Source organism: Argopecten irradians, chromosome 3 (assembly GCF_041381155.1).
Source record: "Argopecten irradians isolate NY chromosome 3, Ai_NY, whole genome shotgun sequence".
NCBI classification, from domain to species: domain Eukaryota; kingdom Metazoa; phylum Mollusca; class Bivalvia; order Pectinida; family Pectinidae; genus Argopecten; species Argopecten irradians.
The window spans coordinates 26700895-26720355 of record NC_091136.1 but is presented as its reverse complement, the minus strand read 5'-3'; the positions used below and the strand labels follow the sequence as shown (position 1 = coordinate 26720355).

At 35.3% G+C, this 19461-nt stretch overlaps 1 protein-coding gene across 1 annotated transcript in view; it reads right to left on the bottom strand.

Annotated features, from left to right (window-relative positions):
* LOC138319598 (protocadherin Fat 4-like) overlaps nucleotides 1-19461 on the bottom strand; it is a 41327-nt gene that overhangs the window by 2962 nt on the left and 18904 nt on the right. Inside the window, 34 exon segments of the mRNA XM_069262746.1 lie at nucleotides 249-431; nucleotides 556-858; nucleotides 1637-1761; nucleotides 2076-2241; nucleotides 2581-2751; nucleotides 3059-3244; nucleotides 3698-3772; nucleotides 4458-4571; nucleotides 4918-5152; nucleotides 5554-5717; nucleotides 5993-6244; nucleotides 6246-6488; nucleotides 6757-6918; nucleotides 7303-7620; nucleotides 7941-8108; nucleotides 8612-8854; nucleotides 9147-9385; nucleotides 9856-10009; nucleotides 10307-10453; nucleotides 11117-11278; nucleotides 11736-11903; nucleotides 12157-12312; nucleotides 12603-12851; nucleotides 13160-13336; nucleotides 13534-13776; nucleotides 14408-14542; nucleotides 14864-15012; nucleotides 15558-15732; nucleotides 16164-16325; nucleotides 16724-16972; nucleotides 17165-17394; nucleotides 17800-17989; nucleotides 18673-18819; nucleotides 19202-19366. Coding sequence (XP_069118847.1) covers nucleotides 249-431; nucleotides 556-858; nucleotides 1637-1761; nucleotides 2076-2241; nucleotides 2581-2751; nucleotides 3059-3244; nucleotides 3698-3772; nucleotides 4458-4571; nucleotides 4918-5152; nucleotides 5554-5717; nucleotides 5993-6244; nucleotides 6246-6488; nucleotides 6757-6918; nucleotides 7303-7620; nucleotides 7941-8108; nucleotides 8612-8854; nucleotides 9147-9385; nucleotides 9856-10009; nucleotides 10307-10453; nucleotides 11117-11278; nucleotides 11736-11903; nucleotides 12157-12312; nucleotides 12603-12851; nucleotides 13160-13336; nucleotides 13534-13776; nucleotides 14408-14542; nucleotides 14864-15012; nucleotides 15558-15732; nucleotides 16164-16325; nucleotides 16724-16972; nucleotides 17165-17394; nucleotides 17800-17989; nucleotides 18673-18819; nucleotides 19202-19366 — 6405 coding nt within the window.

The window sequence follows — 19461 nt, the reverse complement described above, 5'->3', positions numbered from 1 at the left end:
TGTTGAAAATATATTCAGTATTAGACTGTATTACGTTACATTGCCTTTTCTCCTTTTCGCCGTTGATGCCAAAAAGCTTTAAGGTTAAATAGTTAGGAAGATAATATATATAGTAATAGTGACCACATGATAATAATTTCAAAGTGTTTAAAACATCAGTTACGACGGATATTTCAAATACATAAATTTAAAGTCATTGATGTTTCCAAATCATTAAATGTTTCAGAAAGATTAATATTTCCAGTCACCTGAAACAAGTCAGAGTTGGGACCTGTTAAAATCAGTGTGTGTGTCTGATGAATATCAGGATCTTGTACTGAAAATTTTCCAACAACTTCACCAGGTTGTGCACTGGCCACGATCGACCCTGTACCGCTCAACTGAATCGCCTCCGGGCGCTCGTTAACATTGGAAACTGCCACTGGAATAGACTATAAAACACACTTACAAGAAAGTGATTGTAAGAACCATTTATTAACTTTAAACAGAACATTCTACGATCAATAAATTAAAGCTTTATACCTAATGATGCATTTTTTAAAAGTAAAACCTTACCTTTTTCTTCTCTAAAAATCCATCCGAACATCGAATGACCACCTCATAATTCTGCTTAGTTTCGTAGTCCAGGGCTCCGTTCAGGACCAATTCCATGGTTTGATTAGGGAAGTTCTTTATGCTGAAGGGAAGAGATGGGGGTTCGACCTGACAAATATGGCGCTGTCCTATATCTGGATCGTCCACTTCAACTGACGTCACAACAGCGGGCGAAACAGCGTCTTCCGGCAAAGCGAGCAGCCCACCCACAATTATATCTTCTGGTTCTTCATTTATGTTCTCAACAATAATCTTGATTTGCGTCTAAGATTTTGCATTAACCAAAAGAAAACAAACTAAAGTTAGTGGCAATTAAAACCATAACTGAATGATTTTTGGATGCTTTATATTTATGCTTAGATATCGTCCTATTTATATTAGAATGCGATCTGTTGCGTGCGTTTTGTAAATGTGATACAGATCTATAGTGATCAATCTACAAATATTGTTCATGGGTCTATTTCATCTATATCACTAAAGAAGTTAATTCAAAGTGTTTAGGCAGCAAATAGCACTCCAATCCGTCACATGTTGCTGAAAACGGGCAAAACAAATATGGTCATGCAACGATAAATATGTGGTGAATATTATACAATTATGGTCCTCTGTTGGGCGAATCCCGAGAAAAAATAACTCTTTTCAAGGGACCATTCTAGATGTATCCTGACTCATAGGGACAAAATTATTCTATTATACCGAACAAAATTAAAAAGAAATCCTTTATTTTGTTGCATCAAAAAGCTTTCTAAATCTCTGGTTAATGAACCCATGAAGATATTTCTCAACAACATTGCTAAATTCGTTGGACTACAGAAAATAAGCAACAGCGTTGCCATTGTTGATTGACGTTGCAGACGACGTCCACTTCCGGTTACGCGCGTAGCTTCCTTCGGTTATTTCACTGAGGGGTTATTTCCCTGGGATTATTTCCCTCGCCTCCCGATTCCGTGGAAATATCTAACTTATTCAATGTCATGTGATAAAGTTTAATCCAATCAGAACATTCTAAATGAAAGTGAGGTATAATAAGTTCAAATATTACCTCCACGCTATATGCAGGATCACCATTGTCAGTGCTCTTTATAGTGATAGTATACTCCGACTCCATCTCATGATCCAAAGGCTTTTCACCCGTTACCAACGTATTGTCATGTATTTTGAAATAGTCTTGGATTGAAAAAAGGCACAATTAACACAAACATTTAAGATGGCAATATATAAAAAATGTACATACCCTGCTTCACCCAGATATGTCGGATTATATCGGCATAAATTCTAACGTGTTCTACATATTAATTACGTTTTAGAAGCTCTTCATTGTAGCTATTTTTTGTGCTTAACTAGGATTATAGCTGATTGCAAAATTTTAAATTAGTGATTTTTTCAGCCAAATGTTAATGATTTCTATGTGGCATGTTATTTATTGGTTATGAATGGATATAGAAAAAATATTTCTTGGTAAAATTTAACTCGAGGCATACCCTGCGCATCAACTGATGAAGTTCCAACTAGAGTATAGTGGAAACCTTGACCATGGTCATCGTCCACAGTGGTCAATGTTCCTATTGCATGGTCCGAGCCTGTGTTTTCCTTCACGGTATTGGTGTCCAGTATAACGGCAGACGGGGCCTCATTTACATCCATTACCTAAATACAATGTGAGATTAGATATGGCTGATATACGGCAATGTAACACAAATTTAATATTTCGTTTTTAAATTAATTCAACGTCAATCTATCTTGTGCACATTTCATTCTAGTGCCAACCCAAGAATTATTGAGCGATATGTTGGTTTGATCATATAAGTTCTTATTGGGACCCTTAAATATTACTTTTCATTCAGTTATCTAGTCTGGTCTCCAAGGCTGTTAATCCATTACTATTGTCTTATGTATAAACCTTCGTTAAGTCATGTTAATATATTAATTAATATACTTAATATAGTCCTTGTAATATAATAATCCAATAAGTTATATGGATTTTACCTCAATTGTGAAGGTTTCTTCAGACCACAGACCATCTTCGTCAGTAGATCGTATAGTAATGATATATTCGTTTTGTTCCTCAAAGTCCAACACTTTACTGGCGACAATGGTATTATCACCATCAACAGAAAATACTTGTGAGTCGCCTCCACCAACCAACATTACCTTCACCTACATTGTAGATAGTCAAATACATGTATATGCATTAGTATGTATTTATGGCTATCTTTGAAAACGTTTCGGCATTGTTTTTAAATCTAGATTTCGAACATACATGCCTTAGAAATTAAGGAATTTAGTGATGTAACGCATGCTGCATATGCTTCAGGAACCCCTTGTCTATTTTCTTTAATTTCACAAAAAAAATCAAGGCCAGTTTTTACATTTAACTTCTGTTTTATAAGTTTTAAAGTTACTAGTTCGTATGTTGATATGTTTGTTACTATGCGATTTAATGAACGAACGATGTAACAGATACCTGATCACTGTCTGGGTCTGTTGTTCTGATCTCCCCTATCACTTTGCCTTCCTGGTTGTTCTCATCTATTTTTGTGTTTGTCATTTCTATACGAATCGGCGGCTCATTGATGTTCGTCACATTGACCACAAAGGCCTTACTTATCTTCAGGTGTGTGTCGTCTGCTCCCTCATCAGTACATTGTATCTGAATGAAATGTAACACTAATTCATTCATCCCTGAATAGCACATTTGAGTTCAAAGACTAGAACAACTCATTATGACTTTTCAGTGGTGAATGAGTCAACATCCTTGCCATATAAATACACTTGACAGTGTTGTTATATTATCCACCTAGGACACTAAATCTTCTCCATATATTGGTACATGTATGATTTTTAGTCGGATTTAGCCCTTGATTAATGGGCTTGGCAAGAACTACAACATTGTACTGGAGAAAGACATCTCCTGTTTATATGCTAAGAATAGGATGTTTACATATATAAATTTTGCTTGCATGTTATCAAATTATGAAGCAATTTTCTGATAAAGGAAAATATGGCGCACTTTTCGAATGATCAAGTTATGATAAATGCCACAAGTTACTATATTAAAAGATATTATAAAAAAAACGGTGTATTTATAGCACTACGAACCAACCTCAACGGTAAATATTCTTGAACTTTCGAAGTCTAAATCAGCACTGCTTGTTACAAGGACGGAGTCGTTTTCTACCTAAAACCAAATTTGTCACGATTCTGAGCAAACTACATGATAATCATATCAATACATACAACTACAAGTAAATTTAAACAATGAAACTTTTTTTAGTAATCCATTCAGAAGAATTTTGGACACGACACATTTGTATACTGTAAACCACTTTCTTTTCGCGTACACCAAATTTCGCGTCTTTGTCAATTTCAACACATTCGAAAATACAATAATTCTTGATCAATATGACTAGATTTACATTTCGTAATTACGTTTTATAGAATTATGCTTGAATCATTTGACTTGCTTTTGAGTTCTCGCAAAATAACGACAAATAAGCATCTCGCGAAAATAAAATGGTTTACAGTACATATATATTCTGTATTTGCACATAACAGAGTTATCTGCCCTTGCAGGTATGTATTGATTGTGACACCATGTGTTTGTTAGCATAACGCCGTACTTTTCGGAGAAAACGACGTGAATTGCGCTCACAGAATAATGACGTACCAATCGATACCTACCCGCAAGGGAGCTAGTTCTGTAATATGCAAAGACGGAATACGTTTGTATGCGAAAGTAATAGATCAGCATCCTTTGATTGTTGACGTCTAGAAGCTTGTTATTAGAGTGCATTGTAATTATAATCACGTCCTTTTAAAAGAGTCCAACAGTTAATCATAATAGAGCCAAGCACAACATTTACCTTGAAGGGAGCGACATGGGGATTTACAACCACACATGAATGAAACAGAACTGTATCTTCATCAACAAGGTCCAAATTTCCAACAACAGTTCCAACATCACTGTTTTCTTGAATCTAGTCAGCGATAAGAGTAAAATTAATATTGTAACATTTACAATATGTATGAAACATTTTATCATATAAAGAATAGTTAGGTGTCTACTCTTTGGTTTTGTTCATATTCCTTAATGATCTCACCGATTTTTTTTGAGACAAACGATTTCGTTTGCATTGATTCTAAAGTTTCTTTCTTCTACATCTAATAATGAGCTACAATTTTATACTATGGTAGAGTTATTTCAAAAAGGCATAGAGATTAGATATTTTAATACAAAATTGCAAACTTGTACATATTATAAGTATAGTATAGATGGCATATTATTGATATGAGTAAATTGTAAATTTGAAGTGTCACATTTACCGTGTTTCGTGAGAGAAGGATGTCTGATGGGACGTCATTTGCATCCTGAACCTGAATATGAACAGTTCCATTGTAGGATAACGGGTGTTTGCCCGAGTCTGTTGTCTGTATCAGCAATGTGAAATATTCCATCGCTTCATGATTTAAATTCTCCGATTTTTCTCCGACGATCAGAGTTTTCCCTTGCAATGCAAATGTATCCTTTAAATCAGGTCTAGTACCGGACATATCCAATCTATAACCAAAGGAAATTGTTTCTAAATATTTGTTTTCTGATGATATAAAATACAATGTGCACAACTAAGGATAAATGAAACCTGCACACGTAAAGATCTCGTTAGCGCTCTCTGATAAATAGCGATAAGAAACTGATGTTATCAAAAACCAAGACTGCTGCTTACATGTAAACCATGAACCTGTATTTGCCGATCGGTCCCAGAATAACATATTGATCAACGGGAACAAGACTCTCAGAGAATTATAAGAAAAACCATTGGCAAACAGTGTTAACTGATGAAGGAAGTGCCAAAAGGACAATATGGTTCATAGACGAATGGAGATTTATAAAACGATAAAATGTTGCAAAAATAAATGTTCAACAAACAAATATTGGCACCGCATGTATAACTGACTGACCCTGAAGATACAGCTATTATTGTGTAGTTGTATGTTTGGTCCATGTCGTAATCCTCAGAGTTGAGATCCCCGATTTCCGTTCCTGGGTCACTGTTTTCTAGAACAAGCCCTCCTCCGTAAATGTTTATTTTGTAGGGTGCCTCGTTCATATCCTCGACCGCTATCTAATAAAATAAATAAGGATTTACAAGGATGACCAAAATAATGCTAGCATTTAAGGAATTAACGTTACTGAGTCAAGGTTGAACATTTGAGAATCGAGATTCCTGTGGTCAATAATTTGGATTTCCTTCCTTAATACCAATTCTCTCCTCTCCACTAAGCTGCACTCTTTAAGATACTATCGTATTTTCGCAGAGAAACCTAGCGCAAAGCAGAAAAAGTACGCCAGGTAATCAATTCTATGTGTGTAAAACCTACGTTGAATAACGTAACTTACATCAAACGTTTCTCTGATCATAACTTCTCTTTCACGGATATCAAAACCGTAAGCGACGACATTTATCTCCACTTCAGACTGACGCTCAAAGTCTAGGGGCCTTGACGTTTCTAGACTGGCATCATTTATCACAAAAGGAAGTTGCTCGTTGTTCAAAGTGTATGTAAATGTCTGCAAGATAAAGAGTTTATTCAAGACATGTTGTTGTATGAATAAACTGAAATCGATGCAATACACAACAACTGCAAGTACTCACGCCGTCGATGGGCTCCTCAGTTAGCATATTCACCACCTCAAATTCACCAACAACGAAACTTGCGTCGGAATTTTCGGGAATGGACTGTGGGTTTCTTAGTCGCAGGGCTTTTTGTATTGTAACAGTTTCATTTATGGTAAGCTTTATGTCGACAGTTACTGACAATACTGGATCACCATCATCTTCACACGTCAGACGTAGCAACATTTCAAATATGTCCTTAGGTAACTCTTTTGCTACCTGTTAAAAGTAATTGGTATGTTATCTGCATTAAAATTTGGAAGTCGACAAAAGTTGAGTTGTGGTGTTGGATAGATCGAATTCTATAAAAGTGTTTACATATATATATAAAATCGAAATGAATGTTTCTATTTTGATTTATCAGCAACACTAATAAACATTTAATTCATTTATTTGTATATGTTAAACTGTAAATAAATTTGGTATATACTTTAATCAAATAAATGTAATAGGAAAATATTGTTTTGTTTTTGAAGCGAAGCAATACTTTGAAAGCTAGCTGCGTGGATGGCTCTACTGTGAAGAAGCCCATTGCATCCCCTCCTACAGTACAGGTATGAGACTGAACAGGTACATCCGAACCTGCGTTGTCGGGATCAGTGACGGTAACGAACCCCACCACCTCCCCGGGGGTGGCCGCGTTAGACACCTGTAAGTACGAAAACATTATATTGTGACAAACAAAAAAGGTTCGAATTAAAAAATAAATGTCTTAGAATTACGCGAGTGCAAGTTAGCTAGGTTCAAATGTTCTCAGTCAGATTTTTTTTCTTTTTGTTCGGTTGAGCTAAATGTGTGGAAGAGCTGTCCAGAACTGTTTTAATACAGATAATTCACTGCAACCTTGCTAGCGATTAAGCAAGACACGATGAGGATGGTCTTACGGATATATCTTATCTATGATTTTAAATTGCTGAAACTATTTTATTTCTTTCTCTTTTGTTGCAACCTGCTATATTCTTTATGATTTTTTACAGAGCATTTCATGCAGTTATAATAACATCGATAATGGATATGGATCAAACTTATTTACCTCAGTATGAGACAACGTGATATTTGTTGGTGCCTCGTTTTGGTTTCCCACCTGAAAGGTGAACTCCTTGGTTAACGACATGGGTGGAGATCCGTTATCTGTACACCTGATGCTAACTGTGATGGACTGTTCGGTCTCGTAGTCTAATGAAGGGTCCGAGTACAAACGGTTTCTGCCGATCCGGAATATGTCCCAGTGGGTAATAATATTGTAAACAAACTCGTCACCTTCATCATCGTCGCGCGCATTCAAGGTTCCTATCATGAATGCCGGCGTGTTTTCTGGTATTGTACTGATGCCACCGTCGATTATTATGTCCTGTAATGAAAACATCAAAAAAAAATATTTCAAAAAGTCTATGGCAGCATGTGTCAATAAAATATACATAATTACTGTCATATATATAAGCAACTTTAGAGGATTATGTTACATAAATTCAATGACGAAAAAGAATATCTTCAATGTAACACTGTAAAACGTGTTTAGCGAAAAACCTTGCGCACCAGGTATACAGACAGATAAATGAAGATCCTCGAGGACAAAGCGAGCTTATCTAAAACTAAACATAAACTTATACAAACTATTAGTTTAGAAATTAATCATAAAAATAAAATCTCCAGTTATTGAATTATTGGTACCGAAGGTGGTTCGTTGCTGTTTTTCACAACAAACTCCCAATTGGATTCGATCCTCTCTCCAGCCGTGTCAAATGCCTCCAACTCCAAGGTTATATTTCGGTTGTCTCCTTCATAATCGACAGACTGAGCTAAACTCAGCTCGAACACACACTCGGTGTTGTGGTACATCTGAAAAGGATAACATTTTCAAAACAAAATTATTGCAATTTATTACGCTTGATATTTCTTTATTTTCTTTATTATGCCGGTAATCACTATTGATTGTAGATATTGTCCGAAATGAATTGCCTTGTCGTCACTTGTTGTTTATTTACTATGCGATTTATGAAGAATCTGATGGAATCATACAATAAGCAACATACCTTTTTCCATATCATGCCATTAGAAAAGAACAATACGGTATATCTGGTTATTTTCTTGGATATTTTTTTACGATTTGTACCAAAACAAACAAAATGATATTTAAGCGGATTTAAAAATTTTGCGATTATGCTATAAAAGTTTATGTAAGTCACCTATTTCCCTTATTTCTGGACAATTTTTTACGACCATAGAAATGTCCCGCGAAATTGCTGACATGTCAGCCCCGCGAAAATCGATAAGGTTATCCATAGCCTAAAACACCAGAAACATAAATATATACAAATGTATGTAAATAAATAAGGAAGTACCATCGGCGTATATTCGCACAGGGGGTTCTGAGACACTTGAAAAATGGCCGCCGAGTTTCCTGTTGGTTTCAGTAGTATCCTGTCGTGCTGGTCGGGATCAGTTACGCGTATTGACCCTATGACCTCTCCGGGCTTTATTGCCTCTGGAATCGTCATGTTTTGTATTCTATCCGATGGTTGTAACGTTATGTTCACTGGAGCTTCGTTAACGTCTCTCACTTTAACCGTTACATTCACTGAAACCTACAGAAAGAAATCGCTGTTTGGAATGATATACATGGTAAGTGGTAAGTAAATGCACATAAAAAAAGAAAAGATTTTTTTTGTTTTACCAAGCGTTAATATAACCTATGTATATTATATTTCGGTTGTTTTTTTGAAGGGTAAGACCTTCTCGATTCTATAGGAACCGTAACGTTACAATCGATCGCATATGATTTATGATACTGTTTCTTTGATGAAGTTAACGAATATTTAAAATTGAATATTACCAACATTTGTGCATGTACTGTACATGTAATCGACATTGACATACCGACATTTGAGGTAAGCCGTCATCACTCGCTATGACTTCCAAAATTATGGTTGGATCACTTTCAAAGTCGATATCCCCGTCGACATTCAACTCGTTACCAACCACAGTGAAGTAGTTGTTAGGCAGCAGGGAGTAAGTTATGTGTTGATTAACGTCCTCGTCTGTCGCTAAAAGTCTCCCCACCACAGTTCCAATCTCAGAGTTTTCGTTCACATTCCCACCTGTATGATGTATTGATACTGTAGGCCAATATATCAAGCAGTGCTATAAGACATCTTTACTATTTACAGCGATTCCTAATAAGGCAAGTTTGTCACATGCTTGCAGTGTCTTTTAACAATGCTTTGCGTTTACGTTGATAAAGGATTACGTAACTTTACATATTACATCATATCGCCGGAATGGAGCCAACGGGTAATAATAAATGCCATTAGAAACACTTTCATAAATTAATATCATTTCCTGTACAAAAATTCAAACCACGAAACAAATAGCAATTGACTCCTTTCTGAGCTAACAATTAGATATCAATTTGGCGTGGCTATTATCATGAAGTCAATTTTTATCCACAAACGAAATTGCATGTCTCATACTGTATAAGAATTTCACTCTTATTTCATAAGAATTTTGCACGATTGTGTTTTTGATACTTATGAGTAGCGCCATTTCAATCAGTAATAAATCAATCAGCACACGAAGACAAGCATACCAATTAACTGCACATCCTTTGGGGCATCATTAGCATCAGTGACGTAAACGGAGATACTCGTTTCTGTAGATAAGGGCGGAACCCCAGTATCTGTGACTAGGACACGTAACACGTACATCCTCTCCTTCTCATAGTCAAAATCGGACCTCGCTACCTATACAATGATTCAATTCGTAGTTAGTTACTTTAATAATTGTGTAGTTGATTATAGCTTTTAAAGTATTACATCAGTGTTTTCCGTAACTTAAACATTTAATCAATAAATACTTTTCAGAAAATTTACGTTCACTTTTTGTGAAGGTTCACCTTTACTATGATTTCATTTTTTTTTACATATTATGAACATGTGATATTAAATTTCAAATCTAACTCATTTAAAGATGACCACATTATTCTATTCCACAACGTATTACATAATACTTTTAGAAAATAATATATGTCATAAATTTACCACTAGACGGGAACCTTCGAGGGAAAACCTGTCTTCAGTCGAGTCCGTCAAAGAGTATTTGAAAGTCTGTGTATTAGATCTGAAGTTGTCTGGATCATCAGCTATCACAGTTCCTATTTCAAAACCAGCAGCACTGTTCTCAGGTACCTTGGAAAGATATAAGATAGTGATTAAATCTTACTGTTTTTTAAGCATTGATATTACTACTTTTTTTCATTTCATCTGGTATGAATGGAATTTTGTTTGCAAACTGTGTGAATCCGCGTAGCGGATTCTCAAATAACCTGATGAAATTAAAAAATAGTGACATCAATGCTGTTCGTTTTCCAGACTAATTGATAAGATAAAATACGTTCACACGTACGATTCCATTGATTATTTTTCAAAATCAACACGCAAGGTTAATGTTTCTATTGTGACGTCACGATAACGTCGAATTTCCAAGGCATTGTTGGATTTTTTGTTATTATGGTATGAAAAAATTAATCGGCCAATCAGAAAGTCATATTTAGAATGAAAACGAAGAAAAAATAATTATTACAAAATGTTAAACGAAAAACGTGAGAAAGACAAAATTTCTGACTTTCAATACAAAAACAAATTTATTGGAATATGTTATCTGTATCATTAGCCGTATTTTTTCTTTCTAGACCACTAGCCCAGTATCTCTTAAAAGAAATATCCAAATATTTTTGGCATAGTTTGTTTCCAAGTGAAATTATATAAGGTGCTGTACATAAACTCAAAGTGAGTCGTTCTAAATCTAGCTGTTCTTTTTCAATAAAGAAGCATGTATTGTTATGTAGCTACCTCATTTTTTGACAGGAACACATGTCCTGGGGCCTCATTAACGTCTATGACGTTCACTGTAACTTGTTTATCCATATGGAGTGGCGGGTTTCCGTTGTCGGTGACTCGGATAATGATATCGTGTGTGGGGTATAGCTCATAGTCCAGTCCTTGCGGAGATACCTAAATAAAATGCTGACTATGTAACGTTTGTATTGGTAGAGAAGTTTTGGTGATTTAAGATAACTGACATAGTCATCAGGTGACTTCTGTAAAGCACTTTATATTCACGAGATACATACTTTCGCGTAATTTCGCTCCAACGTGAATTCAAATGCTTCGCACATAATTGTAAAAATGTACAAATGAATGGGCGATTGTCAATATGATCTCTTGATCGTGATTATATGTTATCGCCAAACGTTGAAAGTGACGATATAGCTAAATATTGCATAGGCGAAGTGTGAACAGTATTTCTGTTAGATCACATGCATATGGATGTGGGTAAACACTGTAAAGAATTAAGGATGAACAAATATAATTATATCAAAAAGTCTTGATATGTACATATATGCATTTGACAACCATCTTAAAGTCCATTAGAAGTTGAAATGTAAACGTTATTTAAAGAGCTTGTCACCTTGATGGAAGAACCGACGACGAAGAAGGCGTTGGTACGTGTGAGGATGGAAAATGTATGTGAGTCGTCTGCGTCCACATCTACAGCTTTCATGGACCCTAGCAATACACCCTTAGAATTCTCAGGAACAGACAGGATAGGCGAGGACTGGTCGTTCAAAAGTATGTCCTGAAACATAGACATCGTGCCAAAGAGAGAATTCATTACATAATTGTACTTAGGAAACAGAGGAACACTGTTTCAGACATCTTTCTGTAGACTCTGTATTACTGTTCGGAACTGAAAACGTAAAATAAACCAAATAAAAAATAAGGAAAATGTGCGTTTTTACCCCATTGAAGTTTGCAGTTACGTAAATCTGAAAAAAATCTTGTTATATGAACGTGTTGAAACCCCGTTTTAATCGTTGACATAAACTTACAGTTGGATGATCGTTGATATCAGCTATACCCAAAGTGACCATCAAGGATGAACTGAACCCTTGTCTGTCAGTTACTGTTATAGAAACGTTCACAGAGTGTTTGGTTTCGTAGTCAAATACCGCCTGTGTCCTAACATCACAAGAACAGTGGACGCCCTGATAGGAAAAGAGCACATGCATACGACTGGTTGTGGAATTTATTTTGAGTGTTTATTTTTGAAATAAGAAAAATATGATTTTGATAAATTAAATGAAATGTGCAACCTTTTGCGTAAGGACTTGTAAGTTTGACGTATTTCATAATTAAGCAATAGAAAAAAACAGGATGTTGCATATAGCGCATAAATACTTAGGTTAAAAAATAAATCAATGACAATTTTCCAATATCAAATATCTGGGTTTTTTTTTTTTTTTTTTTGTTAAAAGTGCATTTATGTAAATAATACCTTTTTAAGCGACCAGCATTCCTGGTGAAAGAAAGCCACGTCCGAATTCGTTGTTGTAAATATTATCATATCATTATCATCCGGGTCCTGGACAATGACTTGTCCGATAACAGTGTTTAGAGGAGCATTTTCGTCGACGACAGGTTTATTGATAGGAAAGCCATTATTTGTCCCTGTTTTAGGTACAAATGATGGGGTATCCGGGGGTTCATTAGCATCAGCAATATCAATCTCAAAAGTTCCAGATACCTTAAACACATTTGCAAACGAACAATGCATTTATCGTCTTAGCAAATTAAAGAGTTATCTGCCCTTGCAGTTAGGTGTTGACTTACACAAGTTTCGCTCACAAACTAATGACGTCAAAATTGAAAACTGTGATAAGCAAAGACGGAATTTCACATCTTTTGTTGCAATACTAGTGAAATAATGAAAAAGGGGAATCTATTCATCACTTGTCTCTTTAAATTCAACTATTCAAACTATTTAAAAGAACGTTTATCATGTAAAGCGCATATGCAAAAAGACTGTTCATACATATATAAATGTTTTATTACCGTTTGCGGTGGATCCCCGTTGTCTGTAGCTTTAATGACCAAGTTATATTTAGGAGAGGCTTCATAGTCGAGGTGCTTTTGGAGCTTTAATTCGGCTGCGTCTATAGAAAACACGCCCTCATCATCCCCAGAGAGGACGGTATACTGCAGAAGGGTTTCCGCATCGTCATCCACTGCCTAAAAAGCAAAATCATGGGTTTTGTTTTACTATACAGGTAACAGCCATTTTTACAGAAATGTACAGAAATACATGTAGGATTCATTCATTGGCAACTCCTATAAGATAAGGTGCATTCTTTCCTGGTCATGGCCATTTACTAACGAGAGAACAATATCAGTCGATGCACAGGTACACTTAAAAATGATGAACATACTGTTAATTTGCCGATTGTATCTCCGATGTCAGCGTCCTCTTGTACATTGACTACCGTCAAAGTCAGGTCCCTAGGCGGATCATTAACATCAGTGACAAGTACAGTTATTGCTGTTGTGGTTTTAAGGCTAGGTATTCCATCGTCACTGACCTCTACCATAACCTCATGTGACGTCTTTGATTCGTAGTCCAGTAAACAATATTGACCTCCATTTTTACGACAAAGTATCCCCTCATCTTTTACCTGGATAGAAGGGGGGGAATAGAACACTTGTATACATGTACAAATTTAAGCAGTTACCATATCTCAGCGCATCGCATTTCACGGTTAAACATGAAAGCGCTAATTGTATTGTCAGCAATTCTTCTTTGATAGAGCAATATTATTTTTAATGATTCAAAATGAAGACGAAGTTTGCGTGACATATCAATTGTGCAAATATACGTTCATTTACAGTACATAATATTTTTCTGGAAAGTGTATTTTAGATGAATTATTAATTGCTTTGTGTTGTCCTGTTCAAGATGTAAAGATCGCACTTTCGCTGGTGTACAACTTCCAAGCTAAAAGTGCTTTTTTAGAATATTTAAAATGAAGTTTAACTTTGAAATAGTATTTTTTCGTGTTTTTTTGCCATAATTAAGCAGGGTTCCAGGTTTTCTCAGTAAATATATTACTGCAAACCAACGTTCTTTCGCGAAGTTCCGTATCCAAGTAAATTCGCGAAAGTTTATCACACTGAAAGAATCAATTATTTGGTAGAAATTGCAATTCAGTTCAATTTCTAAATTGACGAAAGTTAGTGTTCGCGAGTTTGTATTAAATTGCAAATCGCGGAAAGCAGTTCCGAAAAATTAAGTTTACAATTGCATACCTTTAGATGGTTGCCATCGACCCAGAATCTCCCGTCAGCGTCGCTCAGAAGTTTGTACGTAAGCGTTTGTCCCTGATCAGGATCCAGAGCTTCCAAAGTACCTACGTGTGTACCGGAAGTAGCCATTTCTTCTACCTACATGGGCAAATCATTTACTTTTTGTCTGAGATGCATGCATCACCGAACAGAATGCTGAATCTAAAGATTAACTTTAATTCCGTGAAATGTAAAATTTGATGAGGGACATCTTTTTTTCTATAAAATAACTATACCATTGTATCTGTCTATTTCAAGTCAATGGAAATAATCTCTTTAAAAGCGTTAGAAGCAAGTTTGAAATATTGTTGTTTATTTGTCAAAATCTGCTAAGTAAAAGACACCAAATAAATCTTTATCGGTCTCCAACAAAACGGAATGATAATGCGTAATTACGAAATTGTATGGTGTAAATCTTACTGTGTTTTTGGTCAGGTTAATCCTATTGGGGTGTTCATTGACATCAGATATATCGACGGTATACACTTTGTGAATTCCGAGACCTCCGGCATCCTTCACAGCTACAGTGATGTTGATCGAAGGAGTCTCCTCAAAATCTATGTTAGCTTCTGTATAAAGATCAAAATATGTTGAACTTTTTAATTGTTTTCAGTAGGTTTTATTCACTTAACTAAATTAATATAATACACCTTAAAAAATGTTCGAAAGTTGCATTTTTGTTTGATGTTTAGGAAAGTGAAATATTAATCCTAATTCATATTGAAACATAATTGCTGTGGGAAAATATTTGTTGGCATTGTTAAAAAAGCAGAATGCAAGCTGTATTATCATCTGGGGTGTTACTTGCATATACATTTACTTCAAACTAATTATAACTTGTACACCTTCTCATTTTCGTAGTGACATTTTTTCACATTTTCTGACATTTTCAAAAGGAGTTTATTATCTACTATAACTGTACTCAAGACAATGTCGCGATTAATATGGTTCTACTATACCTGTACTCGCAGCTATTAGTTTTCGCGGATTCTAGTTGTGTGCAAAATATGCGACATTTAATAGTACGCGAAAAATTGGTATGTTTTTAGTATCGTTAACGGTATTTTAAAATAGCTTTGTTATAATTTCATAGTTCATTTTTATATACACTCACCTGCACTGGTAGCCAGTTGTCCATCCTCCGTTATTGTAAACCGTCCACCGCCATTATCAGTAAGAGAAAACGTTAAAACGTCATCTTGGTCTGGGTCTTGAGAAATGAACAATGCAAATACCTTCCCATTTAGATTTTCTTGGACAAACATCTGATCTCCGTCAAACCGCAAAACCTTCAATGACGGAAATAATTTTGTATTTTACATACAATATTACGCTTAATTAATATAACGTTTCTTGTTGGACTTTCATTTAGTAATATTAAATAATCCTTACAAATAACATGACATATATATATATATATTTTTTTTACCTTTAAATTTGACTTTTCAACATATGGGGAAATGCACAAGGGAAATTTAACAAAGTTTTTTAGTCTATTTTGAATTTGAAATCCTCTGTGTATCTGAATTACAAACGTTTCTCCTACCATAATATATGACGAGCTTATTATAAACAAAATAGCTTTCTATATAACTGTTTCCATTGTAGTATCAATAGCTAAATGCTATATGTGGCTGTACTGTGAGTTATACATCAGTATACGATTTACTATTATCTTTTTGGAGTAAATGAGAATGGGATATGGAGAAATATGATTTACCTCCGGAGGTTCGTTGGCGTTCTGGACCTGCAGTGTGAATTGATGACTATATGACTGACTATGACCGTCACTAACTTGACCAGTAATGACCACAGTTGGAGTTGATTCAAAGTCCAATTCCACGGCAGACAATACATTTACTTTACATTCTGTGCCACCATCCTGCAAAAGCAAAAAAAAAAAAAAAAAAAAACTTCAAACAACATTTATATATCCGAGACCATGGTGAAATAAATAAAGCATTATCATAATGCGTTTGGAATCATATCTAATGGCATTTTATGTTACCATTATGATACAAAGTTAGCAGGAATATGTAGTTTAACAGAAAAGGAACTACTTACCTTATCCACATGTTTGTAAAGAAAAAGGAGTGAAACCGACATTAGCTAATATTTCTGACATATTAAATATTTGTGATCAAGCACTCTTACTGACTGACAACCATGCATATCCTGGTTTAAAACAATGATTCGCGAAACATTTTGATTGGCGTTCGACACGAAATTTTGTATCTCGCGACATAAGAGTGGCTTATACTATGAAATACATTGTTATACCTTATTGACACAGTCTGTTTTTGTGTCTAGTTTTACTGCCATCAACTGAGTGGTTATTTGGAAGGTCAACGTTTGATCTGGTCGTTGGTCAGTCGCCACGAGAGTACCCACTACCGTATTATCTGGTAAATTCTCCACGACAACAGGATGTCCATCAATGAAATTCTCTTCTGATCCTTCGGAGGTAATGTTCATTGTCATTTTGGTCATATCTTTGATTATTGCAACGATGGTGAATATTTCCTCTGTCTGCAATCGAAAATACAAACAATTCGTGTTTAAGCATTTATCAACGGTAGATTACATTATTGCAAATTGATTGAAATGAAACAGTGCATCTTAGATTTATAGAATAGATAAATGACATCGAATATAGATTTTAAAATGAACAATTCTATGTCTACTTATAGAAGCCAAACAAAAAAACTACCAAGGATGTACCTGGATGTGTGTTGTCCCGTTGTCAGTAGCGGACGCTGTGATGGAATAAAGTTTGTTGATATTTAGCTCATCATCTGTTGCCTTGGTAACTATACCATTCTCCGATACTGCGAATAGTCCATTATTGTCATCTACTAATGAGTAGACGATATATTGGTTGACATCTTCATCATCTGCCGTCAGCGTCCCAACTTCCTCTCCCGCTGGTGCTAGGGCCTCTACTTTATAATCTGAGAAATTGACGGATAAGAAAATCTGACTCTTGGTAGAACGATGAATACGTGTCAAAGACATAACAAGCACGCTTACATGCATGACGCATTTAGCCTTTGAAAGTTAAACTGCAAGCATTTTTGTTCTAAGTGATTTATTATCAAGGACGATAAAGAATTGAGATCAACACATTACATATTATCATGTTTGCTAGTCCTTTATCCATTTTTTTCATTCGAAATTTCTTCTTTTCTTCTCTAAATTTTCCTATCTTTGTTTTCCCTAACGGCAATTTCCATCATAAAATTTTCTTCTTCATTCTGTATTCAACTTCATTTCATGATAATATCCCACTTTACATGTTTAGTGTAGCTGACACTGCTTTATCTGTTAACTATACCATTTCAAAATAAAATTCTTACTGTTAATTTGTATGTTTCTTGGCGAATCATTATCATCGAGGACGTCAATATCGATGTCAAACTCTTCACTGCGGCTTGGTACACCAGAGTCAGTCACTAACACCCGCACTTTAACTGACGATTCACTCTCAAAATTTAGAAGGCACTGTTCCCCTCCAAACTGGAGGCAACCTCCGTTTGGCTGAGCAACCTTTGTGGCAAACAATATTCGACATTATCACTCCGATGTCAGAGAACGGCTCTGGGATTGCTTTCCTATTTTTAGTATTCATAACATTATTTTAATAATCATAATCCGGACAGAAATAGAAGTGAACGGATTTCTTTATTGATTATTATTAAACAAATCCTGAATACTTACAATCCGGATGGTTTGGACTGGGAGCGCGCGTGTCCGGATTATCTAGACCCCTTTCAAGTGTCTTTGATCAGATTTATAAGATTCATAATTATATCCAACTGCCGACCTTTTTATTTTCATTTTTTGTTCAATTTATATAATCTATGTAGTAAATGTATGCCATTATATTATCATTATTAATTCATTCTACATCTATAATATATCATTATTAAATTTATTAACAGAACTAATAAAAAACACATCACTACCTTTTGATTTTGTATTCTTGCTATACTACTAAACTTGTTTTCGCGTAAACATAATTTCTGGTCTTTGTTATTTTCAAAATGTCCGTGAATTCCTAAATTTGCGTTCAAGAGGCTTTACTGACGACCATGTATTCTTACATACATTTTACACAATGATTCGCGAAACATTTGAATTCACGTTCGAGCTCTCTCATGAAAAAAAAAACCGCGAAAATTTGTGTCGCGCAAAAATAAAGTAGTTTACAGTAATTTATGTAGTTGTACCTGTAGTTCGTTGTCTTTAATCATAAAGCGGCCTTCGGCATTATTTACTAACGTGAAAGTTGCCGACTGCCTTGGAAGTTTGGCATTGTCTGGGTCTTCAACCAGAAACTGGCCAACCACGGTACCTTCGTCACTGTTTTCCAGTACCTGTAATGGACGAGATTATGTAATTCATTATCGATATATTTTAAAAATTTGACAGTACCAATATCGTAACTATTATTTTTTGACAAAACCCAGAGCCTTCCGCTCAGGGGCGAGCGCTCAAATGAAGGTCAAATGTGAGGCAGTATCAAGGGAGGCGTTAGAAAGAAGAATGGGAAGGAGAGAGATAAGAAAAAGTCGACTTTTTACGATTATACAAATTGGTTGCAAGTACAATTCTGAAGCCCTACATACGGGGCAACTACCTGAACATAACAGCCACCATATCTGTTCAGATATTGTGTGCTTTTCTAAAATTGTCTTTATCAATAGTTTTCGAAAATTAGATTTGACTGATCATGTCAGTTTGAAAGTTTTCCCTTACCTGGGTGCTTGTCATTGACAGGTTGGTCGGGGCCTCGTTGACATCTTCAATCTTTATAGTCACTAATTTGGTGAGATTTAAGGTCGGTAAACCATCGTCTGTTACAGTTAGCTCTATAGTGTATTCCTCCGCACTCTCGTAGTCCAAACTAGCATCAACCGAGACCTGCGTTATATAAGGCATTGCTAGTATTTTCCTTACCTTACTGTAATAATATCAAACGCACATATTTTAGCAGTAATTAAGAGTTTATTGTGTTC